At 58.4% G+C, this 27,840-nt stretch overlaps 1 protein-coding gene across 8 annotated transcripts in view; it reads right to left on the bottom strand.

The window, feature by feature from the left end:
- ARHGEF10L (Rho guanine nucleotide exchange factor 10 like) overlaps positions 1 to 27,840 on the bottom strand; it is a 156,971-nt gene that overhangs the window by 91,705 nt on the left and 37,426 nt on the right. For 5 of the 8 annotated variants that reach the window (XM_027060268.2, XM_053207853.1, XM_053207871.1 and 2 more), the window contains exons 2-4: positions 13,865 to 13,944; positions 8,360 to 8,545; positions 7,536 to 7,593 (exon numbers count right to left, since the gene is read on the bottom strand). In XM_027060268.2, the coding sequence (XP_026916069.1) occupies positions 7,536 to 7,593; positions 8,360 to 8,545; positions 13,865 to 13,901 (281 nt within the window). In that variant the 5' untranslated portion in view covers positions 13,902 to 13,944. Of the gene's footprint in view, positions 1 to 7,535; positions 7,594 to 8,359; positions 8,546 to 13,864; positions 13,945 to 27,840 lie in introns of those variants that run through there. The other 3 variants (XM_053207860.1, XM_053207887.1, XM_053207893.1) reach the window with 3 other exon arrangements.

The following is a 27,840-nucleotide window of genomic DNA, read 5'->3' as shown; positions in this document are numbered from 1 at the left end:
GGGGACCCAGTCTGTCTGTCCTCTGCCACCCCCTGAGAAGTGAGAAGACGCCAGGGGGAAGTCTGGGGGGAAAGAGAACCCCTGACTTGCTATCCATAGCACAGCTCTCACTGGGGACAGAGTGCCAAGGCCCCCGGGGACACCCTCCACAGCCACGGATGCTGACACGGCCCCCCCCTTACGTTCTGTGCCGCACGCACCCCTCTGACATCTGGAGGGCCCTGGGCTCGGGGGTCAGATCACGGCAGGCACTGTACCCCCCAGCAATAACTTATCAAGAGCCATGTGGGGTGCTGAACAAGAATACATGCTCTCACAGGAAAACACTCACAATATGCAATTAGGACAAAGAATGAGCCACAAAACAGCATGTGCAATAAAACCACAGTTCTATAAAAAAAAAATATTATGAATACTTGCATATCTGCGTAGCAAAGAAGCTGGACAGAAACACACGGTGGTGGAATTAAAGCTCGCTTTAGTCTGTCATTTTCTGTACATTCTAATTTTTCTACAGTAAACATGTATGCCTATTATAAGAAAGCAAAAGGAAGGAGACGCATCTCTGGAAATGCTAAGCAGCCCGCTGGCCAGCACGGGTCCCTCATGCCCTGGGGTCAGCCCCAGACAGACCATCACCCTGTGGGGACAGTGACAAAGAGCCGGCTTGCTGGCCTGGCTGAGCATCCGATCCCTGCATCTCATTTCATCCCCGCCCCCACCACACACACACACACACACACACACACACACACACACACACACAGCTCCAGCAGCCAGTCTGTCTTCCCACTTTACAGACAGGAAGCGGAGGCTTAAGCAGATAAGGCAACCCACGGGTCCTGGGTCACGGAGCTCATGCGTAGGGCGGGCAGGATCCAAACCGGATCCGGGTGGGAGACCTCGGCAGGTTAAACCCCGGTTCTGGAAGCTGACTGGCCTCAGCCCCGGCTCTGCCTCATCTCAGCTCTGGGCTGACATTAGGCTGACGCCATGTCCCCTCGGCATCTGGTTCCACATCCGTAAGATGGGGATTATAACAGTGCCCGCCTCCGAGGGGGTCATGAGGATTAATGAGATAAGGCAGGTAAAACTCTTAAAACAGAGCCTGGCATGTGAAAATAATACAGCCTGGCACAGAATGTCAGCGCCCCCTCCCCCCGAGGGCAGGGACTGTCGGCCTGGGTCACTGCAGCGCCGGGCACATCACAGGCATGCCACAAAGACGTGCGAGCTGGAGGCATGGGGGTGAGGGGCAGGGGGCGCCCAGCCAGCCCGCCAGCCAGCAGAATACCAGCCACCTGCACCCCAGCACTGTCCTGCGCAGGCGGGGAGGGCTGTAGGGTGGTGGGGGGGGAAGCAAACAGAGCCCTGCCCTCCGGTTTGGAGCTCAGGGGCCAGCACCACCCCGGGGCCAGGAAGTGCACCCCTCTGGGTCTGCACAATGGGATACATAATGATTCCCTTTTTCCAGGTGTGTTAGTCTCCTTATTGCTGCGGGACAAATGATCACAAACCTGGCCAACTTAAAACAACAGACGCATTATCTTACAGTTGTAAGTCAAACCTCTAACATGAGTCTCACTAAAGATAAAAAGCAAGGTGTTAGCAGGACTGTGCCTTCCTGGAGGCCCGGGGGGGGGGGGGGGGGGGAAGGGGGGGGGCGGGGGAATCCATTCCCTCGGCTTCTCCAGGCCTCTGGAAGCACAGTCTGTATCCCTTGGCCCGAGGCCCCTCCTCCATGTTCCACGCCAACAGCATGGCATATTTTCTTTAAAAAAATTTTTTAATGTTTATTTATTTTTGAGAGAGAGAGAGAGACAGAGCATGAGCAGGGGACGGGCAGAGAGACAGGGAAACACAGAATCCGAAGCAGGCTCCAGGCTCCGAGCCGTCAGCACAAAGCCCGACGCGGGGCTTGAACTCATGAGCCATGAGATCATGACCTGAGCCGAAGTTGGACACTTAACCGACTGAGCCACACGGGCGCCCCCAACATGGCATCTTTCAGTCTCTGACTGGGGTCCCTCCTGCCTGTCTCATAAGGACCCTTGTGGCTCCACAGGGCCCACCTGGATAATCCAGGAGGACCTGCCCCTTCTCAGATCCTTAACTTACACCTGCCAAGTCCCTCTGTCATAGACAGTAACATGCTCACGGGCACTGGGGATTAGGACATGGCACTCTTCGTGGGGTGGGGGGGGGGCGGGGGGGCATTATTCTGCCCACCACAGCTAGGAGATGCGTGAAACGGACCACATAAAGTCCGTGCACGCGGAAACTACTGGGGTTGCACCTTCTCTACGCCAGGCACCAGGGATGAGAGAGGAAGAAGGCAGTGTCCTGTGGCTGCAGGGATCCAGGGATGGGCTTCACCAGATTCCCGAAAGGGGTACTCAGTGCAATGAATGCGGGTACGTGGGGACCTTTCTTCAGGAGAGACCGTGTGGCTCTTATGCTGGGTACTTTTGTGCCGGGATCCAAAGGCTATGGCTCCAGATGTGGAAACCCCTCGTAACCAGAGGTGGGGAGGAGGAAAAACAAAAACAAAAAAAATACAGCTTTTCCACTTCGGGACTGGCAAGGAGCCAGAGAGAGGTCTCTAATGGAAAAGGGGCCTGGTCCCCATAACCCTGTCACGAGGACATCTTCCTCTGAGGGGCAGTGACCTCTGCCAGGGCTCAGATTTCACACAGAGCCCTCGGAAGAGGACGCGGGAGGCTGAGAATGCCCCAGATTTGTAGAAACAGTGAGTTTGAGGGCAAGCCTGGGAGCATAAACAACCCCAGACTAGGGCTGCAGCCAGTCTATAAAGCCTTGAGTGATAAGCCGGTGACTGACTTCCGCCAGGGAGAAACTCCTCCGGGGCTGGGGGCACCCCAGCTTTGTCCAGCCGTCCCTCCCAAGACCCCCGTACTCCCCACATCCATGAGCCTCAGAAGCCACAGGCCGCCGCCAGGCCCTCCAGTGCCCTGGTTCCATCCATTCTGTTCAAATGCCGCTTCCCTGTGCCTGGCTGGATGCTCCCAGCACCAGAGGTGTCCAGGGAGGACGGGGCTCCCTGGCACCTCCGGGAATCCAGCTGCCCAACTGCTCCCCTGGCGTCCAGGCCCAGGTGAGAGCCTCTGACCAGTCCATCTCGTCTGGGTACCCAGGAAGGGGCAGGACAGGTGCGTCCAGGGAGCCAGTAAGCATCCCTGCAGCCCGGACAGGAGCCAAAAGCCTGACCCAGCAGGAAATACTAAGGCTGCAGGGGGCCCTGTTGGGATGGCAGCAAAACCGGGCAGGAAAAGCAAACAACCCCAGAGGGGGCCGGTGCCCTCAGAGGTAAGAGGCCCGGGCCTGAGTCCAGGGAAAACACAGGAAGCCAGCGACCCACACGCCCTTGTTTCTAGCAGGCACTGGTGCTCCGGGCTGCTTCGTCAGCCGGACTCCCCCGGCAAGAGCTCGGGGTGCTTGAGTGCATGGGCCTCAAAGTCCACCAGGAAAGGCCAATCCCACAGGCTCCAACAACAGACAGCTAAGCCGCTTCAACTCTAGCCTCCATTCCTCATCTAAAAAGTGGGCAAGATCAATCATCCCATCTCCCGCGGCTGCGGTGCTGGGAGAGATCAGTTGCAAGATGATGTTAGCTCGCGGTGTTAGCTCACCACCACCACCAGCATCAGTGGGACCAACCACCCAGCCACGGAGAGCCTGCCTCCTACCGGCCTCCGTCAGTGCCAGAGTCGAAGCCCGGGCTCCAAATTCCCATTCTCGTCTTCATGGAGACACGGAAGGTTGCCTTTCAGACTCCACTGGTCCTTCTGTCCACCCGCGCCCACCATTCACTCCACACGATGCCTTCAGGACTCCCCTAGGCCGGGCAGTGTGCTAAGCCAAGAGGACCCGACAGCAAATACAATGCGTCCCACCCCCATCCAAACCACCAGCGCCCAAGGGAGCCAACGTGCAGGCGGGAAGACATGCCTCCACACCCTTCTACCAGAGGGGAGGGGGCCGCTGGTACTCTGCTCCCCTTTACAGGAAGGGACCTCAGCCAGAATCACGTACAGGCAGTGCCGAGGCCACCCTGCTTGGCCCCCCAAGAGCCGACCGCTCGCAAACTGCTCTCTAAGAACTCAGAGGCACAGTTAAATCCCCTAGCAGGCAAAATCCTCACCCCAATTAAATACACGCACAATCGGCTCATCCATATGTAACTGGCCACAACCCCCACCATGACCCAAAGCCTGAGGTTCTGGGTCTGCACCTGGAGTGCCCAGCGCATCCCTGGAGGACAGCCTGGGGCCAATGCCCAGCCTCTGGTTGGAGAGGCCCAAGGTCCTAGTCTCCGGGCTGAACGAACACGTACCATCTCCGCGTGACCCTGGCCGCCTAACTTCCCTGAGCCTCAGTTTCCCCACCTGTGCCATAGGTAAGGACAGGGTCTACTTCCTGCAGATGGGAGGCATCAGCGGGAGTGGGCACTTAGCTCAGGGTGCCCGGTACACGGTAAACACGATCATTATCACTGCCGTTAACTTTGCCGCTGTCATCGTGGTTGTTTTCCAGCAATAGATATGTCTCGTGCCACAAGCAGAAGCGTCACCAACGCCGAGCACTTCGAAGGTGGCTCTTGACCAGCAGCAAGGACGGACGAGACCCCGGTTGTTCTCACTCCTTGTTGGGCAGGGTGGCCTGACCCTCAAATCACCCCAGGGGCCTCGGCACCGTGCACCCAGAAACACCAGCAGCGATGTTTACCCCGTAGACGCCTGGCTGCCCCCCACTGGCCGAGCCGGTGAAGGGACCAGGAAGTCCACGGGCCTCAAAGTCAGACACAGACCCAGTGCCCCCGCCAGGGTACCCGGACTGCCAGTCAGCCTCAGCCAGCCTCGCCACCGCCCACCCCGCAAGTACGATTCCCCTCCCCGCACAGACTGGGAGAGCTGGGGTAGCTGGTTGCTGAGAGCCCAGTCAAACCCAGGTCGGTCTGACTCCCAGGGTACGGAGCCCAGCCAGCTCCCTCGACAACCAAATCTCAACCAGGACCCAGAATAACAACAGCAAACACATCCGGGGCGGCCGGCGCATGCCAGCCAGACTGAGCACGGGATCAAGGTTACATGCGCCTCGTGCAAGTCCTGTAAGAGAGTAGATTTATGATCCCCATCTTACCCCTGGGAAGTGAGGCTCAGGACAGGAAGTCAGTTGCACAATGACGCACAGCTAAGCGCAGAGCAGGACTCGAGGCCAGCTCCGCGTGGCTCAGGGCCCAGGCTGCCGGGTGATTCAGGCCCCAGACGCCAGCCCTCACTTTACCCACCTCGCTCCTGCCTGGCAGCTGGCCGGCGGGGACGAGGACTGGCCCACTTCCCTCCCCCGCTGGGGACGAGGGCCCGGATGGGAGTGCGGTGGCTCTGAGGCTGCAGCAACTCCGGGACCTGGGCGGTGACCCCAACTCTTGTCAGGAGCCTCCCGAGGCCAGGTAGGCAGAGGGACCATTTCCAGACCCGCAGGCAGGGGCCATGGAGGAAATGCAAGGAAGAATGGTGAAAATGTCCTCCGCTCGGCCATCTGCTTTTTCAAAGCAGCCTCTGCTGAGAGACTACCGTTAGGAAAGTCTAAAAACAAACAAAAAAAAAGGACAGCAAACTTTTTTTCCTCTTTCCCTTAGATAGAAAGGAGGACAGTGATCTGAACGGATTCTTCTCCCAGAGGACTCCAAAGTAGAAAATCACCCCCCAGGCAAGGAGCTGGAAGTGAAGTAAACAGAGACCCGGAAGGAAAGGGTGCCACTGGGAGCAGACAGAGAGCACTGGACGAGGAGTCCGAGGCTGCCGGAGTCTCACCGCATGACCTTGGACAAGTCCTGCCCCCCAATCTCTCCATCCGGGAAACTAAGGGCAGGAAGAGAGGCCCCTGAGGACTCCGGCCAGGACCGAGGCTCTGCAGAGGGCTTTGCCCAGTCAGGGAACTCAAAAGTGACATTTATTCAAGCCAAGTGTTGGCAAGACTCACCGGGCAACCCAGGCCCAGCCCAAGAGGCTGAGGCACTGAGCGCACAGTCTCCGTCCCTCGGGTCCCATCACTGGGAACACCCAGACAGGAGGCGGAGTAGAAGCAAACACAAGGTGCATATTTAGTGCGTCCTTCCACCAGCCTCTCATATTCCACGATGCTCCTAGATGGGTATTACTTCCGCCTTACAGATGGAGAAAGTGGGGCTCAGAGAGGTTCACGGGCGCCCAAAACCACCCATTTGGAGAAAAGCTGAGTGGGGATTTGAACCTTCGAGAGCTCACGCCCTGGCGCCACCAGGAGATGGTGTTCAAGGGGGCTAGGGCTGCTCCAGGGCGAGTCCCAGGACAGGTAAGGGTGCTGCAGAGGGGCGGGCGGCGGGTCAAGGCCGAGGCTGGGCCCCTGTGCCTGAAACACTCTCTGAGCTACCTGCCCAGTGGGGCTGATGGAAACAACATGCTAATTAATGGCAGCAGCTCTCAGGCCACTGGGTCCCCGCCTCGGCAAGGCGCCAGCACTGGCCAGACATCCAATCCGGCCTCCAGGACCCACAGAGAGAAGGCGGGCAGGGACAGTCCCGAGTGGGCAGCGGGGTTCTCCTGGAGGGTGGTCTGAGGGAAGCAAGAGCACCAGACCTTGAGGGTAGCGGTGCACTAGCTCATGGCCGGCTCCCCTTCCCACCCCCCTGCCTCGGCCAGTAGCTTCCTCCAGTAAACTCTCTTCCCCGACCCTCCCCTCTCCCTGAGCTCTCCTCCTGGGCCCCCTCCCATCGGTGTCCCCAGTTCCCTGTGCATCCTTCTCTGGGCCGCTCTCCTGTGTCTGCATCCCCGACTAGACTGCCTTTCTGGCCAGCTTCCTTCCTGGCCCACCCTGGAGGGCTCTAACCCCTGGGAGAGCAGAACTCCCCGCGCGTGGGTGCAGGGCTGCTGATTCAGTTCAGATCCCCAGCCAGGGAGGAGAGGCCGGCCCATACTTCTGGCCCAGCAGAAACCCTCCCAGGGCCCACCCACTCCAGATGGCAAATGCAGGGACATCTGCACTTGAATCCAGGGCTGCCTTGGCTCCCGGGGGCCCAAGGCGGCAAAATGCATCTCTGAGACAGCCAGCCTGGAGACACCTGCCTGAGCCTCAGTCCCCCTGGCTCCCCGCACCAGGAAGACAAAAGGAGACTCAAATACCCCTCCCCCCAACCAGGGTGGCCAGGATTTAAAGCCCCGGCCCCAGGCCCTCAATCCACCACTCAGAATTCCTTTAGAGGAGTGCTCTCTAAGGTCCCCGAAGCCAGGCAGCAAGCAGCAGTGAGCCAAACCCTGAGAACCCGCTGCTTGTAAGACTCCCAAGCCCCAAATGTGAAGCCCGCCCCAGAGTTGGCTGGGGAGGCCACAGAGGGGATGGCTGACGGATCTTGAATGCGTCCCTCCTTAGCCAAAGACCCATCCAAGCCCTCCTGGGCACAGCACCACCCTCTCTCACACCTCCTGCCTGCTGTCTCTTCCTCCAACCGCCAAAGCAAAGGAACAAGGCTCACTTACTGTGTCTGGGGTGGTGAGGCTACCGGGTCTGGGTCTGGGTCTGGGTCTGGGTCTGGGTCTGGGGGAAGAGAGCAGAGGAGAGCCCGTCAGGCCCGAGGCTGGTCTCTACCGACTGGGCCCATCCCCGCCCCCTTTCCCGGGTGCCTGCTGGGCTCCTGCCTCCCCTCCCCCAGCCACTGCACCGGCTGTCATTAAGCTCCCCAACCTGTCCTACCTGCACCACCCCCACTCCCACCCCCATGGCCCACATCCCAACTCTGACCAGAACCAGCCGCCCTACCTGCACTGGGCCTGCCCCCCCCCCACCACCCCCAGCTCCTCAAGGAGCCTCTTGTCCCCAAGCCTGCAGGAGGTTCCTGCTAGTCCGGTCCCCAGTCTCTCCCAGATGACACAATACGAGAGCCCAGAAGCTGCCATTTAACATCAGGCTTATCAGGGCACTCCCACCCCTAGAGCCACCCTCCGGGACTTCTGGGAGCCTCCTTCTCTGGTTGGTGTGATTCCCTGGGAGCAGCTGCTGAGGAAGAGGGGCTCGGGAGACACAGCCCTGGGCATCCGCTGTGTCCAAAGCACAACCCCGGGGCCAAAACCACTTTCATTATGATGTGTCAAAGTGCACCAGATGCTGCAGGAATGCCTGGAATGTCCAGTCCCCAAGGGAAGCGGTGGAATGCAACTTCTTCTCAATGGTTTTTCCCTTCCTGCTTCTGGGGACCGTGGTGGGGCCTGGGAGGCATCACTGGGAGCCTGGATCTTCCACTGGCTCTCTGTAGCCCCAGCGGACCAGAAATGGGAGGCCCCAAGGCTCCCCCAAAACACCTTACCAGCGATGGGGGCGGAGTCCCAGTGGATCAGTGGGGCATCGATGTCCTTCTCGGGAGCAATGCCCGGGACGGCCAGGCCAGTGCTGGTGTCCTCGTCATCGTCACTGTCGTCAAACTCGAAAGCCTCTCCAGGGTCGTCCTCCGCCTCAGGGGAGGGGCCAGGGCCTCCAGGAACCAGCTGATCTCCTGGAAGGGAGGAGGAGTCAGCGGCCACAGGGCCTGGGGTTTGGGCAAGGGGGGTATCTGCAGCGGGTGAGCAGCTGGGGTCTGAGCGAGGGCAGTTCCCAGAGACTAGAGTAAACCCCTGCCCGGGGCCAGCCGGCCCTCCTGTGCTCCAGAAGTGACCTGTGGTTCGGTGAGGGCTCGAAGCAGGTGGGCAGCGGACAGAGGGGAGGGAGAAAGCCTTCACGGAGAACGCAAGCACATCCACACTCGGACGCACGTCTTTGTGCCCTTGTTCCCTATTTCCCCATTTTGTAAGCAAGGGGGGCCTTTTAAATGCATCTGCTCGCGTGCGGCTGGGTACGCACCTTCGTGCGTATCTCCATGTGTGTACCCATGTGCTTTTCATACGTGTGAGTGAGCACACACGCGCTTGGCCTGCACACCGCAGCGGCATAAAACACGGCCAGCCGCCTGCAAGTGTTTGGAGCCATGCCCCCTGCCATCCATCAAAGCTCCACCGAAGCAGAGCCCTGCCCCACCACACGCCCCCCTCGACTCAGCCCTGTTTTCTCCATTCCTGTATGACCTGCAGTGATGTGACTTGTGCTCGTTTGTATTCCCAGACGGACCTCAGATCCCTGAGAGCCCCTTTTACCGTCCCCTTGAAGGGGACAAGTCCTGGCCTGGCCTGGGGTAGAAACCCAGAAACTTCTGTTAAACAAGAAAAGGAACGGATCGTCTCTCCCAAAGAGCTGACCAGGCGCTCACCTCTCCACCTACATCACCGAGCTGAGGTTCTCAGTCTTCCTCCAAGGGCTCCCTTCCTAGAACCTGGGGCTGGACAGCGCCTCAGGCTTTCACTTCGCCCTCCCCTCCGGCCTCTTGCAAACCCGCTCCAAAACTGAAGGGTAGTGTGGCCTGGTGTTAAAAGTCTGCAAAGCTGACCACCCCTCCTCCGGCCACCCTAAGCAGTCCCGCTGTATGCAGTTCACACCGTATGATTTAGAGCATGACCTTCGGTCCTGCCTGGGACCCCGACGTGCTGTGTGGTTCCGAGCAAGCCACTTCACCTCTCAGAGCCCTGACGCCTCCCTCTGTAAACTGGGGAATAAAAACACCCCATGAGGCTGAGAACGTGAACTGAGAAGCAGGTCCGGGTCTGTCAGCCTCACTGCTACTGACTTTGGGGTCGCAGGGTCCTTGCGGTGGGGGAGCTGGAGGAGGATGTATGGCCGCAGCCCCGGCCTCCACCAATTAGAAGCAAGTACTGCCCTCCGGCTGTGACAGCCAGAAACGTCTGCAGACATTGCCCAACGTCCCCTGGGGATCAAAATCACCCCAGGTTGAGAACAGACAGGGTAGATGGAGCACCCGGGCACCTGTTGTAGGTACGGCCCCTCCCAGCCTGAGATCCTTGAAGACAGGATCGCCTGGTCTGTGGACTCGGCCCCAGCAGGTGCTCGGGGCGGGGAGGGATGAGTAAGAAGGCAGCGAGGTGCATGGAGCAGAGAGACAGCTGGATGGAACAGCAGACAGACTGATGGGCATATCCAGTTCCAGCAGTCTGTTGGACTAGAAAACTCCAATCCTTCCTCCCACGACCTGGGAGTTTGCAGAGCAGAACATTCCAGGTGCAAATGTACCAAATCCAAGAAGTCCCCTCGTCAGCTGCACGCCAGCTCATCCTCCCTCCCCCACCCCCAGCCGGAGACCACTGAGGCGGGGGCCCACCTCTCCTCCTGGGAGCTTAGGGGGCCCCTTGGGCCAAAGTCAGCAGGATGGACCCTTCCAGGCCATGGTGTGGCCAGGGGCACAAGCCGCTCCCCCAGGTCAGGGAACCAAACCCTGGTGGCGAGCCCGAAAATGCCCGTTCTGTCTTAGTTCCCATCCTACATGCTCCACTGAGCCCTGCTGCCCCCTTGGATGCTGGGTGGGCCCTGAGATGATGAACTGACACGAGAAATCCCGGGGCTGAGTCAGAAGCCAGGTTAGTAGCTTTCATGTTCTGGCTCTCAACCCACTGGTGAGTCACAAAATCAATTAGGGGATTCCCCGGGCAGCCTTCTGTTTCATTTTTGAAATGCTTATTTGAGATATTTTTAAATATTTTAGGTTTATAAAGTCACACTTGGGATTACTCTCGATATTGCTTTTGATAGTTCTGTTCCAGGGTACACACACACACACACACACACACACACACACACACACACACACGTACAGGTGGTCTAGAACCTTCTACTGCTCTCCCCTCGCTCGCCCCACACAGCCACACTGGTCTCCTTGCTACACCGTGAACGTGCCAGATGTGCTCCTGCCTCAGGACCTTTGCACTTTCAGTCCTGGGGTCCGGAATGTTCTTCCCCAGGCATCTTCTCCTGCTCTCACCTCCTTCAGGTGTTTACTACAGGTCACCTGCAGGTGAGGCTGCTGTGAGCGAAACTGCCCACAGAGATACCCTGGGACTCCCCATTTGACTCGCCTGCTTTACTTTGCCCTACGGCCCTCGTCAGCAACGAGGTTTGACGCTTTTATTTTACTGGGTCCTCACTAGAACGTACGTGAGCTCATGAGGAATTCTGGTCTGTTTTGTCCACTGTCACATATATCCCCAGCATCTGGTACAGTGCCAGCACACAGTAGGTGCACAACAAGCATCTGTTGAACACACACGCACACACATACGTGCACACACACACTCCTGTTGCCATGTCTATGGGTCGTGGTATTAAAAGTTTAAAAACACCACAGGGCGCCTGGGTGGCTCAGTCGGGTGAGCCTCCGACTTCGGCTCAGGTCATGATCTCGCGGTTCGTGGGTTCGAGCCCCGCGTCGGGCTCTGTGCGGACAGCTAGGAGCCTGGAGCCTGTTTCGGATTCTGTGTCTCCCTCTCTCTCCGCCCCTCCCTGGCTTACACACTCTCTCTCTCTCTCTCTCTCTCTCTCTCTCTCTCTCTCTCTCTCTCTCGGTGCCCTTGGCCCCTGCCCACTTGAATCTGCCTGAGAGGCGGCAGGGATACTGTGTGCATGACCAGTGTCACAGGGTGACTAGGGTGTCACAGCCAGACCACTGGGCTCCAACCCCAGCTCTCCTAGATGCTGCCTGAGCATCAGGTCATTTTATCCCCACAGGCGGCGGCTTCCTGACCCATAAGGAGGACAGTGACAGTGAGTACCTCACAGGCGAGCAGAGGGGGCGGGGTGAGGACGGGAGGGCGGAATGAACTGATGCATATAAAGCACCGGGTGTGAGGTACGTGCTCACTGACATTAGCTATTCTGATAATAATGGTCCCACTCATTGTCCTGTGTCATTGCATCCTTACCATTATCTTCGTTGTTGTTATTATTATTATTCAGTCAGAGCCCAGCCCCAGGCCCTCGGGGAGATGGGCAGGCCTTCCCAATCACAGGCCTGGCCCGCTGAGCCACCGGCCCACAGGCTGTGTGCAGGGACATCCGTCAATACAGTCACGCCTGCATCCCGAGGACTGTTCCCAGCAGCCCCTGGGCCAGTAAGACGGGACCCCGCACGTCAAGGAGCTCACTGCAGGTGAGGCGGGCGGCAAATATGGCAAGAGATGGCCATAGCACACAAGGGACTGAGCCAGTGCCCAGCGACAGCAGAAGGGGGCTCAGGCTGGCCGGGGCTGCCCCTTCACAGGGCCTTGCAGGACGAGTGAAGGTCCGACAGGCTCGTATCGAGCTGGTGCTCCAGAGGCTGCGGCCACGGCCGGAGCAGGGAACGAACGGCCCGTGAGCCAGTGGGGGCGCAGACGCGAGCGAGGAGGAGGGCAGCGACGGGACACTGCAGAGGTGTTTCGGGGGATTTGAGTTTCATTTAGTAAGACAACAGCAAGTTCTCAGAGAATCCGCAAGTGGCAAAGAGCCTGTCTCCACCAGGTGGCACTGGCCCGAGTTTCAGATGCAGCCAGAACAAGGAAATGCCTGGCAAATGTTTGCTGAATGGGACCGAATCGGTTTAATTGCAAAATCGTTGTGTTCTTCATTGTGGCCGGGCAGGAGAAAGGGTGCAAAATGCCCACGGCAGCAGGAGGCAGGGCAGGGGGCATCCTGGGATCAAAGCCACAGTCGGGCATCAGAAGATGCCCTGGTCCCCACAGCCCTGTCCCCATGCTCCTGAGACCCAAGGCAACCAGACGTGGCTCCTTATCAGAAGGAAAAATCAGAAGGCCCCTCCCTGGATAATGAGAGCTGCAGGACCAGAACCGGCCACATATGCCTTTGATGTTCCTGGACGCACTCCCGTCCTGGGGAGAGCCAACCCCGGCGAGGCCGGGGGAGGCAGGACGCCTGAGCAGCCACCCTGCACCGTGAAGGTGGGTTCACTGTGCTGGTCCCCACCCTTCGGAGAAGAACACGAGGGCTCAGGGAGGAAGGGACCTCTCCTTGGTCTCGGCCCGGGGTTCAGAGCCCGGCACACTTGGCCTTGTCCCGCAACACCCCATGGTGATAATAGCTTCTATTCATTGAGCGATTGATCACCACACACCCGGGCTTTACATATATTTAAACCTTGCAACAGCACAGGAGAGGGTGTCATTACCAACCCCATGTTTCCGGCTGATGAAACAGCCACGGAATCACCAAGTCGTTCAGCCAAGCCCACGGTGTCAGTGGCAGGGCTGGGCTGGTGAAAAAAAGCCCTCAGGCGGGACCTCTCTGCTATCTGCGTCCCCCAAAGGAGGATAAACGGACAGGAATCTGGGCCCAGTGGGAGAAGGGTGTCCAGCTCCTCCAGGATTCTGGATTCTGGATTCTGCCTACGGTGTCCGAGGCCCCACTGCCAGGCTTTGCCAGATAAACCACAGGACATCGAACTGAATCTCAGATTAACAACAAATAATTTGTTAGCATAAGCATGGATTTTTCTTCTTCTTCTTTTCGATAACTCTGGTGACCCTGCCGCTGCTAGACGACCTGACCTCGGGACCTTGGCAGATGGAGGCGGGCGGCCCCAACGCCTTCCCCTCCAACCTGGGGTCGCTGCCCTCAACGCATAAGCCTCACTCCCCTCCGCCCCCCCAAGCACACGACACGGCTGCGGTCACGTCTAAGGGTTGTGGCCTTCAAAGTTTAAAGTCTCCGGGGCATCTTAGGTAAAGACTTCAAGCCTCGTCTGGAGCCTACTCTGCGTGACAAGGAAATTATGATTTCCCTGTTGCAGGCGAGGAAACTGAGGCACAGGGGTGAAGTCACTTGCCCAAGAGCTCACAGCCAACCACCAGCAGGGCAGGCTTCACGCCCAGGGCCGGTGGCCCTCAGCCAGCCCCGGGGCCCGTTCAGAGCGGGGTCGGGCGGAAAGCCTGGGGTAACTTACCTATGGCAGCCTGTGGAGGAGGGTTGGAGGAAGCCATCAGACAAGGTCCAGCTCAAACCAGCACCGTCCCAGCCACTCGCCTGTGGGGGAAAAAAAAGGCCAGAAATCTAATTAGCTGGCGTTTAAGGGCAAAGTTTCGTCAACAGAAAGGGGTCACTGGCTCATGGCCAGGTGCTCCAGCCCGCCAGCTCTCCGGCTCCTTCCCCAGCGGCTCCGGGAGCACAGGACAGCCCCAGAAAGGGCCCAGCCCCCACCCACCATAAATCATTAACCCAGAACACCAGCAGCTGCAGAGCCGTAACCCCATCTTCCCAGAAAACCCTGGCCACCCCAGACCAGAGACCCGGGGCAGCCCAGTGGGTCCGGCTAGACAACCCCTCTCATCCCTTCTGGCTTGCAAGCAAACTCCAGCCCCAGAGGCCAGGATCACACTCAGGCCCCTGTGTTCCAGAAGCTGGATCATGCCTGCACGGTCTTGGATGTGACTGGACACTTCCTCCTCCCGCTGCCCACTGACCACAGCTCCCTGGAGGCCGGCCCCTCGCACCAGCCCCGCCTGCAGCCCCACTGAAGGCCGTTCACTCTTTCTTTGTCTCTCCCTGTCCTGCCCCACAGGGTTGGCCAGCTGGCGAGGGGCCACTGGCCTTGGCACATGGGCGTAAGGGAAGTAAAAGGCTGCAGAGAGGCAGATGGCCAGAGACAGGGGTAGAATCCCAAATGCTTGGAGCCGGGAGCGCAACCTCAAAGTGGGGGCTCTGCTGGGCTTCCCGGGCCCTGCAGCCAACCTTGCAGAAGTCCCGCGGTGAGAGAAAGAGCTCTCCCCACTCCCCACCGGCACTCCCCCGGTTCTGAGCTAAGGGCTGTCCTTCTAGGCCTTTCTGTAGAGGACAGAATCAGTCCTGGAGGGAAAGCACGAGCCCTCCAACCCAATCAGCCCCTGCCACAAACTGGCTATGTGCCTGTTTTTTTCCTCTCCAGTCCTAAAGCCTTCATTTTCATTAACTGGCTTCCTAAATAAATATAGGACACATGTAAATAGCAATTAATTGATAACAGCAAACATTCCCATGGTGCCTGCTACGTCTCAGATGCTATTCTAAGCACTTTACAAATATTAACATCTGTTAACCCAAACTATGAGAAAACAAAGCCCAGAGTGGTTAAGAAAGTTGCCCAGCATCACACATGTACTAAGCGCCAGAGCTGGGGTTTGAACCCAGGCCATAGACCGCCCCCCCCGCCTCAACCCGGTCCACACTCATTAAGTAGCCACCACACTCTAGTGCCTCTCGAAACCCAAGCAGTATAAAGGCTGCACAGCAAAAAGTCTCTCTTCCCCCAGCCACCCCGCCCCCCCCAAAGTGACCGCTGTCACTAGGTCCTTAGGAGTCCCTCTAAATGTCCCATGTGTGTGCCAGCTTATACCTGTCCTGTATACGCATCTTGTTTCACACGGGAGGGAGCACGCCGCACCCACTGTGCTGTACCCACCTTTTTTTTAAAGCTTAAGAAGCTTGGGGGCACCTGGGTGGCTCAGTCGGTTAAGCATCCGACTTCAGCTCAGGCCATGATCTCACGGTTCGTGGGTTCAAGCCCCGCGTCGGGCTCTGTGTGGACGGCTCGGAGCCTGGAGCCTGCTTCCCATTCTGTGTCTCCCTCTCTCTCTGCCCCTCCCCTGCTCGTCCTCTGTCTCTCTCCCTCTCTCTCTGTCTCTCTCAAAAATAAATAAACATTAAAAAAAAAATTTTTTTTAATAAGTAAAAATAAATATAAAAAAGCTTAAGAAGCTTGGTAACCATTTCAGAACGGTACAGACATCAGTCTCCCTCTGCTTAATGGCCACAGAGTTTGGGGACTTTTTTTTTTCTTTTTCTTTTTTTTTTTTTTGGATAGATCATAATTGATGGGATCTCTATCGTTGGATACTGAGGTGTTCCCGGGGTTTGGGCATTATGAACAACACAGCCTCCATATGTAGGGGCTTGTGGAAACGGACGTGAACCCACAGGGCACCTGCCAGGTCGCGAAGAACGGCAGTTTCCATCTCGAGTGAACGCAAACTGCTCTCCACAAAGCGGGTAGCTGTGCCTTCTAACCACGCGCTCAAGACTGTCCGGACTAAAATTTTACCTTCAGCAAAGGGTTTGGGGAAAGGACCTCAAATGTCTGCAAACTCCCTTGCGAGTCAAGAGATCAAACAACAGCCAGAGAACCTTCCTCATGCAGGTCCGTCCTTCCGGAGCAGGGAGACTGACGCCCGTTTCACAGGAGGACAAAGGGAGGCTCTAACCCAGGCTCTCGTGCAAACTGCTGCTTAAATATGATTTTTTGATGTCGCAGAAACCCAGGGTCATTTCCCTCCAGGCCAGAAAGCCCACTGTCCTCCCTTTCCCCTCACCCTCAGGGTTGATTCACACCCTGCCCTCCTCCCTGAGCCCAAGGCTTTCCCCAGGAAGGGAGGGAGACACCAGCATTTATGGAGCCTGAAGCTTCATCTGCATGATTGTGTTTACAGATGAGGAAACCAAGGCACAGAGAAGTGGGGATCTGCCTGAGGTCACAGAGGCAAGGGAACGGGTGACAACACTAGGGTTCAATGGGAGCCTTGGCCCCTAGCCGTCCTCTCCCTCCTCGAACCACAACCCCTCCCTGGACTTCGAGCCTGGAATCTGGGGGGGGGGGGTGTCTGCTATAGGTTAATCTGACGGGGGGGTGCCTGCTATAGGCTAATCTGGGGGAGCGCCTGCTATAGTCTAATTTGGGGGGCACCTGCTACAGGCTAATCTGGGGGGGCACCAGCTACAGGATAATCTGGGGGGATCACTTGCTATAAACTAATCTGGGGGCACCTGCTACAGGATAATCTGGGGGGGCATCTGCTACAGGCTAATCTGGGGGGCACCTGCTACAGGATAATGATAATCTGGGGGGCACTTGCTATAAACTAATCTGGGGGGGCACCTGCTACAGGCTAATCTGGGGGTGGGGCACCTGCTACAGGCAAGGACCCGGACCCGCGGCCCCACGCACACCCATAGCCTGTGGCCGTTGGCACACATGCGCCCCTTGTCTCAGAAGAGTGCATGTGAAGGAGCAGCCATTGCCACCACTAGAGACCCTCATGGAACAACAGTTAGGAAGAAGTTCAGGCTACCTGACTGGGTCCTGCCTCTCAGTAGCCATGACACGTTGGACGAGTTCCTTAGCCCCCATCTCAGGGCCTCATTTACTCACCTGCAAAATGGGGACTAAAAAATAGCCAGCTCACCAGGTTATTAAAAGACAATTAAGAGTAAATTCGAGGGCACCTGGGTGGCTCAGTGGGTTAAGTGTCCGACTCTTGATCTCGGCTCAGGTCATGATCTCAGGGCTCGTGAGTTCAAGTCCCACATTGGGCTCTGCGTTGATGGTATAGAGCCTGCCCGGGATTCTGTCTCTCCTTCTCTCTGCCCCTCACCTGCTTACCTGCTTGAGCTCTCGCTCTCTCTCTTTCAAAATAAATAAATCAACTTTAAAAAAGAAAGAGTAACTTCATGTAAAGCTCTTGGAAGGGTCCCCCGGGGACACTGGTAGATGGCTCTCATTAACACACATAACAGGCTGTGGTGAGCACAGCTCTACCTTGGGAGCTGGGGACCCAGGCCAGAGTCTCATCTCCACTGGCAGGTGAGCTGAGCCTCAGTATCCTTATCTGTAAAATGGGGTCCCACTGCCTGCCCCATGGGACTCCCAGCAGCATACACAAGGTCAACCACAAAACCCTGGGAGGCTCAGTCGACACCAAGATGCCCGTCCTTGAAGCTGTCACCACCAAAAAGGGAGACAGCAAACGGGACCCTGTGTCTGGATTCTATACCCCCAGAGTGTCAGGGCCCCTGGGGGAGGCCCACAGAAGGACTTCACACTAGGGGAGTCTGGGGCAACTGGATCCACCTGCAGGCTGGGCTCGGGTCCCTCCTAAGCCTCTCAGAGCCTTGGGCTGCCCTTCTTTTTTTTTTTTTTTTTTTTTTTAATTTTTATGTTTATTTATTCTTGAGAGAGACAGAGACAGAGTGTGAGTGAGGGAGGGGCAGAGGGAGAGGGAGACACAGAATCTGAAGTAGGCTCCAGGCTCTGAGCTGTCAACACAGAGCTGGACGTGGGGCTTGAACTCACGAACCGTGACGTGAGATCATGACCTGAGCCGAAGTCAGATGCTTAACCGACTGAGCCACCCAGGCGTCCCGGGCTGCCCTTCTATAAAGTGGGCAAGACCGCCCCTATCCAGACTATCTCCCGGGCTCCTACGAGCAAGGAGCCAGGCTGTGGGAATGAACTTGCTAAGCAAACAGTCGAGTGGCTTGGCTATTTCCTTTTCTTCTTCTTCTTTTTTTTTTTTTTTTTAAAGTCTTCCTTGAGCTATGCGTGGTCTGGGAGCTCTCAAGGCGGGGGGAGCCTGAGCCAGAAGAAATATGTCGTGATGACCCCGACACGAGTCTCTCTCTCTGAAAAGGGCTCCAGAACCTTCTTGCCATGACAGTCTCTGGCAAAAGGGGCAGTCCAGCTGGTGGAAGAGAGCCGGCGGGGAACCACAAGCAGCCCAGCGGAGTAGAGGACTGTGCTTCAAAAGTGCACGGAGGAAAAGGCCCACGAGGAAACCCAGGCAGGTAGTTAGGATGTTTTCGGTTCGGGTGAGCGTTAAAATAAGGAAAAACAAAAATAAACACTCCCATTTCTAAAAAAAAAAAAAAGAAGATCAAGGCAAAAAAAATATCCTAGCAGGTCAGAACCAGAACCAGAAAGCACAGACACTGACCACGACCTTGCTCTGGCTTTTCAGATGTGGAAACCGCGTCACGGAGGGAAGGGGCCCTGTGCGGCCGCACGCCTGTGCCGCAGGGACAGAGACACAAGGCCCACGGTTAAAAGGGTGAGATCCGGTGTCAGCTCTGAGTTCCAGTCCCCCGGCTCTGCTGCTTCCCCGCAGTGCAGCTGACGCCTTCCTCACGAGGACCTGCCACGTACGGGTCCTGCATCAGTGAGACGAGACGCACAGAGCAAGCTCTCTGGAAACGCCGGTCGCTGCTATCCCTGTCGCGTTCACTGTGCTGAGCTCGGCAGGTGGGTCCTAGACTTCTTCCTCTTCGGGGCGGGGAGGGGGGGGGTCATCTCTTTGGAAACACCTGTCAAGACTGGACAGGCGGGCAGGCCCCCTCAACAGTGCCGTTTCCCACTACAGGGTGCAGAATGGCTAGCCAGGGGCTGTGCGACAGAGAGAAGGGCCGAGGAGGAAGCCCCAGCTCCTGGGCGGCAGGGGGACCCCGGCAGGGTGAGCCCATGACGGGGACCACCCAAGAGCAGCCAGCATGAGCACCTCCCTCCTCCACCAGCAGCCGCCCTGCTCACCAGAGCAGGTACCTTCCGGGTCTCATTTAATCAAAGAGCTTATCACTTCCTCCTTCCCTCTAGGGTTCAAGGTCCATCCAGCCCTGAGGCCCGGTAGGAGACCGTCCTCCAGCCTGCACCCGCCTCCCCCTCATTAGCTCGTGAGGCTCACCCCAGTCGGAGCCACCTCCCACCCCCAATCCCTGAGCGGCCCCATCCCTCTTTCCTACAGGAGGCCTGGAGAAGACCCCTGGAGGGGCTCCGCAAAGTCAGGGAGGCTGCACAGGCTGGGCCAGGCGTTTGAGGACAGGGGAGGCTGGCCTCTGGGGAGAGAGGCCAGAGGACAGGGGAGGGGAGAGTGGGCAGGGTGTCCAGACAGGCAGGAAGTCAGTCCCAGAAGCTGGGGAAGCAGCAGATGCTGGCATAGCCGAGTCCAGCGGCCTTGCTCCACGACGGGGGCCCGCCACCCAGTTTTGCTTGGAGGGAAACAAGAAAAAGGTTCTAGCCCCCCCAGCCATCTCAAACCTGGTCTCGGAGGCACCTGTGTCTGTCTCCTGGAAGCCAGGAGAAACGTGTGGCACAGGCCAGCAAGGCCAGGAGTTTGGGCCGGGCAGGACCAGGGCTTCTCCACGCAACTGCACCCTTCCAGAGGTTTCTGTGACTTTTGGCCTTTTGTCAGACATACACTTGGCTGACCTGCCCCCGACCCTTGGCTGCCACAGTGACCAATTCCACAACACATACCCCCAGGCTTTTCCTTTCGCCTCCAGAATGAAGTCCAGGACCCAATCGAGGCCCTCAGGGACCCGCCCCTCGCCTTTCTCCATTGACCTCTCTTGGGCCTCAGCAGCTCCCATGCTCAGCCCTCATAAGGGTCGTCAGGCCCCTGCCCCTCCCAACCTGGTTTATATTTCTGGGCCTTTTGCTCAGGCTGTTTACACCCTCCAGCTAGAACGCCCTCTCACAGCCAGCAAGCAAACTCCTACTTAACCTTCAAAACCCAATGATTTCATGACACGGTTCCCAAGGCTGGTTGTGAAACTTAAAAAAAAAAAAAAAAAAAAAAAAAAACATGTGTCCCAAGTCCATGATTCTGACAGCTCAGGGATGCAGCCAAGGAAAGTCTAGTCTATTTTCAAAGGGCACAAGTGATTCTGGGACACACACACACACACACACACACACACCCTGTTATAACTGTCTCCCTCAGTGGACTGTGACTTCTTGTCATCTCAGTGTCTGGAACACTAGACAACATGCTAGACAACAGCCGCTCAACTGCACCGAATTAAGCCCAGGGGTTGCGAACCCGAGAGCCTGAGAACCTTTATCTGCCTGGGATCTACCCACTGTGGAACCCGTATGGCCGGTGTGTCCCTGGGCCTGGGGCAGCTGTGGGTGTTGGGCTTCCTGCCGGATGGAAAGAAGGGCATGACCCAGGGGGGAACCTCAGACCCCTCAGGTATCCTCGGCCCTGTCCGGAAAGAACGGAGCCGGGAGGGAGAGGCGGGGATGCCAGCTGGGCAGTGGGGGGGACCCGCAGCTACTGCGTGCGGGGAAGCAGGGCGCCCACAGCTCTGCCCTCAGAGCAAGCAGCCACCTGCTGGGGGCTCTGGAGGGAGACATCATCTCCCAGAAAGCCTGGAGAGACACGGCGCCTCGTCCAAGAAGATGCCGGAGGAGCTATAGCAAGGGGCACACGTCCAGAACTCAGAGCCCCGGAAAGAGACCTAAGGGAAGGAAGGACTCAGATGCTAAAGCTGCTTCTCTCCGGCCGCCAGACCTCAGGAGGTTAATCCTCTGGTGCCTCCTGCCCTTGACTCTCAGACGCAGGTGTAAACGAAATGGCACCTGATCATGCTGGTGGGTTCGTAACGCGTGCTAGTTCCCTGCCTGGAGTCCCTGCTGCTCTCTGGGGACGGACAGCCGTCCCAAGGACAGACAGCCATCCCACTCTGCAGACTGCTCAACGAAGCCCAGACCGACTGCCCACCAGACTCCTGGCCCCGTCCTTTTTTATTCTTAAATTCTTTTTTAATCTGTATTTATTTTTGAGAGACAGAGAGAGACAGAGGAGGAGCAGGGGAGGGGCAAAGAGAAGGAGACACGGACTCTGAAGCGGGCTCCAGGCTCGGAGCTGTCAGCACAGAGCCCGACGCGGGGCGCGAACTCACGAGCAGTGAGACCATGACCTGAGCCGAGGTCAGTCGTTTAACAGACTGAGCCACCCAGGCGTCCCTGACCCTGTCCTTTGTGACCCTCATCACTCTTGAGATCACAAAATGACAGCTGACACGGCTGTGCACCAAGCTGCACGTTGGACACATGAGTTAATTTCATTCCCCTGACAGACGAGGCCGATGAGGCTGAGGGATGTGTCCCAGGCCACGCAATCCTGAGCAGGGAGTCCCCGGGCTGTGAGCGGGGAGAGCCAGGGCAGGCCCCTCAGGCTGGTTCTAAGCAAAATCCCCAGCAAGAAGCAGGAGGCCGGTAACAAGTGAGGGCACTGGTGGGGGGGGCGCTTCCCTGCCCCTCACAAGCCTCCAAATGCCATTGGGACAAGGAGGCCGGCTCTCTCACCCACTAGATGCCAGGCCACTCAATGGGCTTCCCTCGAGGGATGGGGGGGAAGGCTCTGAGAGGAGCTCCCTCCAGGCTGCGGGCAGGAGCGAGGCTTGGTCAATGGCTGAAGCCTCATACAATGGAGGCTCTGTCCCTGCCCAGAGTAGGCACCCCCAGCCCCCAGCCTTCCTCCCCCGGGGACTTCCTAGGCAGGTCCCTGGTCAATGATCCCCAGGCAGGACAGGTGGGGAGGAGCCCCCAGGAGGAGGCCCCTGGGCAGAAGAGCCCATCCACTCAGCACCCCTCGGGGCAGGGGTTGGGGGGGGGGGGTGATCCCTGGGAGCTGCTGCCTGGGAAATGAGAGCCAAACCAGCCGGGAGCAGCTAGTGGATCGTGTATATAAACAGGGCTGCCCGAGGCTGGTCCCCGGTGCCCCCCCTCCTCTCTCAGCCCCTAGCGCATTAACTCCTCTGTCTGCAGGAATCCAGCCCAGGCAAGAGGCTCCAGGCTGAAGGACCCGGGGAAAAGCCTCCTACTATGGGCTGAACCGTCCTGCCCTCATCTCCTGTCCTCATCCCTGGAGGGTCCAGGCCCTTGGCCACGTCCTGGGTGGGCTGTGTGATGGGGCCCCACGGCCCACAGTCTGGAGGCGGGACAGGGGTAGCGTTGACTTTTTGCCTCCCCTTCACCCTTCTGAGCCTCAGTTTCCCCGGAAACACCACCCCACCCCCACCCCCCCGCCAGGTAATGTTAGTGCCGGCGTGGCTTCAGTCGCTCAGTCTAGAGGCGGGGCATTTCCATGCCAGCACCAAACCTGAGAGGTAGGCTTCTTCCCCTGTCTTTGAGAGAGGGGAAACTGAGGCTCAGATCGGCAAAGCCTTTGCCTGACGTCAGCGGGGAGCACAAGGCGGGACCAGGAAAGGAAGGTGTGCCTGACTCCACCCAAGTTGACAAAGCTGACGTAGGGGAATGATTGACTGTCCGGGCTGCAGAAATAGCCCAGGCCTCCAGACAGGCTGGGGGAGCTGGGGCTTCCAGGGAAGGGCCCCTCCATGGGAAATGGGGTGAGCCCGCTGGTGACAGCGGGGGCGGGGGGGGGGGGCGGTCAGGCTCACCTCCAGCAACTTTCCCAGTGACAGTGATGGTGTTCGCCCATCCCCCACTCAACAAACATTTCACTGGTCACCTACTGCCTGCCAGGGAAGGGGGGGCAGCTGGGGCCTGGGGACAAAGGAACAAAGGAGAGGCCCAAGTTCCCGTCCTCAGGCAACAAACCACAGGAGGTCTGTACCTGCACCTGCAGGGCAGGAGGCTCCCTGAGCACGGAAGGGGGGTGCCGAGCCCGCATTTCCCGCCAGGCAGCGATCCCACAGAAGCCCAGCGGATTCCGGGCCCACGTTTCATTCCAGATCAGAGCCTGGGGCAGGGGTTCTGGGGTCAGACTGATTGCAATCCTGGCTCCAGTATTTGCCAGAACTTGCTTAGCTGCGTATGCACTGTGGGGAGGGGGGCACCTTGGGTTAAGATGAGCCACGAACAAGGTAACGAACGTTGCAACATGGCGTGGCACGCCCAGGAACTCGCCAGAAGGTGCGACTCGTTACCACACGACAGACAGCCCCCAGGAGACTCGGCGCCCGGCTCCCCAAACACCACAGATGGGAGCCGGCCCACGGCTCCGGCCCCCTCCACACCGGCAGCCCCGACCTCCCAGACCGAGGGGCTGGAGTTGAGGGCAGCGTCCTGGTTCCTGACCTGTACCCAGCGGGCATCCCCCCTCTGGTGCCCAGCATGCCGCCCCCCTCCCTCGGGATGCAGGGCACTGACTTCCCCAAGCAGGGAAGTCGGGGTTCGGTCAGGGAGGTGGTTTCACACGGCTGGATTCCAGCAGGGCTCCAGACCAGCCGTGCGCCTCCTGCTTCCCGCCCTTCCGCGAGGAGGGCAGTGTCCCTTCCCCTGGCCTGTCCCCCCCCGGGTGCTCACAGCCCCACAGGCCTCCCGATGGGGGAACCCCGGCACCCTCCTCATGTCGACCCCGCTTAGACAACAAGACCCTGGACCCTGAGCTGATGCCAGAAGGGGAGGAACTTGGGGGCTGGGGGAGGGAGGGGGGAGGGAGGGTTTGTGAGGAGGGAGGTGGTCCTTCTGGGGAGAAGATGACACAGCCAGAAGAACCTCAGCTCCTCTATCCCGGGTCACGCCCCGCCACCATAAAGATGCTGCGTGACCGCCCTTCTTAAAAATTAAAACACGAGGGCGCCTGGGTGGCTCAGTCGGTTAAGCATCCGAGTCTTGATCTCGGCTCAGGTCATGATCTCACAGTTTGTGGGTCTGAACCCCACGTCGGGCTCTGTGCTTACAGGGAGGGACCTGCTTGGGATTCCCCCTCCCCTGCCCCTCACCCTCTAAATAAACAAACGGGCACTAAGAGGGGTGCCCGGGTGGCTCCGTCCATTAAATGTCCAACTCTGGATTTCGGCCCAGGTCATGATCTCACGGGTTTGTTGAGTTCAAGCCCCGCATCGGCCTCTGTGCCGTCCGTGCGGAACCTGCTTAGAATTCTCCCGCGCGCTCCCTGTCTGCGCCTCCCTCGCTCATTTGCTCTCTAAATAAATAAGTAAATAAGTAAATAAATAAATCAATAAGTAAATAAACAAACCTCCCTGATCTCCTCCACCCACCACCAGCTTCCCCTGCTCCCCTTGTGCAAGCGTTACCTGCAACCCCTGTCCGGGACCCGCTCCCTTTCTCTGCGGAACCACGTGGGTGGGAGGAGGGGTATCTGCCCCCACTGCTGCGAGGTGCCCAAGCCAGTGGAGCCCATCTCTCCCTTCTTGCAACCCTCTCTCTGCTCTCCTCCCTCTCCGGGGCTCCTCTCCCAGCCCCCTTTCCTCCCACGGGACCACTGGGCTACCGCCAGGCTCATGACTCGGGCCTGACTCGAAGATGCCTCCCTGGGCGACCGCGCCTGTTTCTCGGTTTGGGAGACCGTTTCTTCAGTGACACCTCCAGCCTGACCTTCTCCCCAGCGGCCTGCTTCGCGGACAGCGGGGCACCCTGAAGTTAACATCCGTCCCAGCTCCCAACGGCCACCCGACTCCTCCTGGGCCGCCCATCTCACCCGATGGCGGCGCCAGCTTGCGGGGGGGCTGGAGCTCAAGCCTCCGCCTCGCCTTGACCCCTTCTCTCTCCCACAGCCACATCCCAACCCCTCAGCAAACCTTGTTGGCTCTGCCTTCTAAATGCATCCAGACCCCGATGACTTCTCACCATCTCCTCTGCCGCCACGCTGGGCCAAACTGTCACCGCCTCTCACCTGGACCATTAAAACAGCCCCAGACCGGTCTCCTGTTTCCACTTTCACCCCCCCGCCCCACGCACTTTGTTCACGACACGGCAACCCAGGCACACCGCTGCTCGAACCCTCCAGTGCTTTCCTACCTCGTTCAGAATGGAAGCCAGGGTCCCCACAAGGCCCTCCCTGGTGTGCCCCCGGCCCCAAACTGCAGCTCCTACCCGTCTCCACACAGCTTACTCTACCCCAGTCACAAGGACCGTCGTGCAGTTCCTCAGACGCCTCATGCACGTTCCTACCTCAGGACCTTTGCACTTGCTGTTTCCTCTGCCTGGAACGCTCTTCCCCCAGACATACACAGGGATGGCTCTGTCACCTGCTCCAAGGCTCTGCTCAAAGAGAGGCCCTCCCCATCCATCCTCTTTAAAATAGCACACACACATCCCCCTCACGCCGCTGCCCTGCCTTCATAGCATTTGACACCTGTGGACACCTGAACGTTTCAGTTGCTTCTATCACTTTCCTCCTACTGGACCGTGCACTCGACAGAGGCAAGAGGATTAGCGTTTTGTTCACTGCTCCATCCACAGCCCCAGGGCAGTGCCTGGCCCCCAGCACGCCTCAACACACACCTGCTAAGTCAATAAAGGGATCCCACGCCGGCCCCGGGGTCAGGCCCACCGTCACCATCAGGGGAGGGGAGACGGGGGCCCAGGCCCACGGGACACCTGCTCCTAGGACCGTGCCTCCCTCTCTGAAGTCAGCACGTGGCCGGGACAGCTCCTCCCAGGAGAGCTTCCCAATCGAACCCGCTGCCAAGCTGTGCAAGAGCCGGTTCCCCAAAACCAGTGTGGAAAGAGGTCTGGGGCCAACGCCAGGGTGTGATCACAAGAGGGGTAGGGCAGGGCAGGAGGGAGGACTTGGACTATTTTTAAAAACTCGCTCCCAAAAAGACCACGTTCTTGTTCTGGTGAGTCAGAGGCATGTGACCAGGAGAGGGGACAGGACCCCAGGGCGCCAAGGGCCACCCCCCCCCTCCCCTCAGCCACTCCGGCAGGCAGGTGGGAGACCCTGGGACGCGTGCGGCTTTCCAAGGAAGGGGCAGGCAGCTTCCGGCGCGGCTGCAGGGGCACAGCCCAGCGCTGCGGCATAGGCTGGCGGGCCGTGGACAGTGGGGGAGGCCTCCCTTTCAAAGCCCACTAGAGTCCACTCTGGCTCCAGCCCTTTCCCTTCAGGCCCAAGCTCTGCCTCTCTCAGGGAGTGGGCTGTCTGTTTTGTCCCACAAGAGAAGTCTGGGCAGGGAAAAAAAAAAAACCTTTGCAAACTCAGAGCTAAAAATACTCAGTCCACCCAACCAAGGCAGGGCGAGCTGGCCGGCAGCATCTGAAGCCTCCTGAAACACAAGCCCTACACGAGTCCCAAGGGATCCAGAGGCCTCAGTGACATGGCCCAGGATAGCTCTGGCTGAGCTCTCAAAGCAGCCAGCGCTTAGATCCAAACCACTCCCCCCACCCCACCCCCGTGACAATGTGCCACCTTCCCCAAGCAAGATGCGCATTTCCCAGCAGCTCTCTGTTCTCCCACCTGGGAGGGCGGGACAGAAATTCCGGTCTTCCTACCAGCCCCACAAGGGGGCAGACCATCCCACGAGTCGGTGGGATCGGCCCCATTTTCCAGACGAGGAAACTGAGGCTGAAGAGAGGGAGAGAGATTTGTCCAAAGTCCAGAAGCTCCAGGATTCGACTGAGGTGTGTCCGGATCTTTCCCCTGGGGCAGGCTGCCTCTCCCTCATCAGGCCAGGGGGTCCATCCCACCCCCTCACAATTAACTTCACATTTCAGAGAAGGCACTGCCTGGGCCTAGGGGAAGGGGAACAGAGAGGCTGGGCTGGAAGGGGGGGGGGGGGCAGTGGCAGGGAGACTGAGGGGTGATGTCAACCACAAAACGGTTTTGCCCTGAACCCCGGACCCAGGACACTGACCCACACAGGGAGCTGCTTCCAATCACCCGTCCTCCTTCATGGCCAACTTTAACAAGGTCCTAACTGGTGCTCACCAACCCAGTAATGGGGCTCTCAGGAACAGGTAACTGATGTGGCCCACAGCCAGGCCCTACAGAGAAGTCCCCAACTCCCTTCCCTCACTGCTTCTGCCCTTGGCACTGAGAGCTGAGAGCTCACCCCTGCCCCCATCCCGCTCCCAGAGTGGTGGCCACTTGGCCCGTGGAAAATGGGGAGCCTGCTGCGCTCAGGGCTGCACCTGTTCTAAAGCGGTCTCTGGCCCCGTGGTGGTGGCCGGGGGTCCTCAGGTGCCCCTTTTTGCCACCATCATACCCCAGGTGTTGTTCCGAGGAGAGTAACCTCTGTGGCCAAACCTGGCTGGGTTTACCCTCTGTGACAGTAACATTTATTCTACTGCTCTGTCCCTGGGCTCCTCTTCCAGAGGAGAACCACAAGAATCCCTACCCCGTAGGTTATTTTAAGGATTAAATGAGATAATAGCACATAGAGTGCCTCACTGAGAGCCTGGAACACAATAGGAGCTCAAGAAACGTTTGCTGGGTGCCCGGGTGGCTCAGTCGGTCGAGCATCCGACTCCTGATTTCGGCTCAGGTTGTGATCTCTGTGAGATCAAGCCCCGCGTCGGGCTCTGCACGGAAGCACGGGGCCTGCTTAGGATCCTCTCTCTCCCACCCTCTCTCTCTCTGTTCCTCCCCTGCGCACTATTTCTCTCTCAAAATAAATGAATACAACGAT

This window comes from Acinonyx jubatus, chromosome C1, assembly GCF_027475565.1.
Source record: "Acinonyx jubatus isolate Ajub_Pintada_27869175 chromosome C1, VMU_Ajub_asm_v1.0, whole genome shotgun sequence".
In the NCBI taxonomy this organism is placed as follows: Eukaryota; Metazoa; Chordata; class Mammalia; order Carnivora; family Felidae; genus Acinonyx; species Acinonyx jubatus.
The sequence above is the reverse complement of the archived record's forward strand: the minus strand, read 5'-3'. Positions and strand labels throughout refer to the sequence as shown.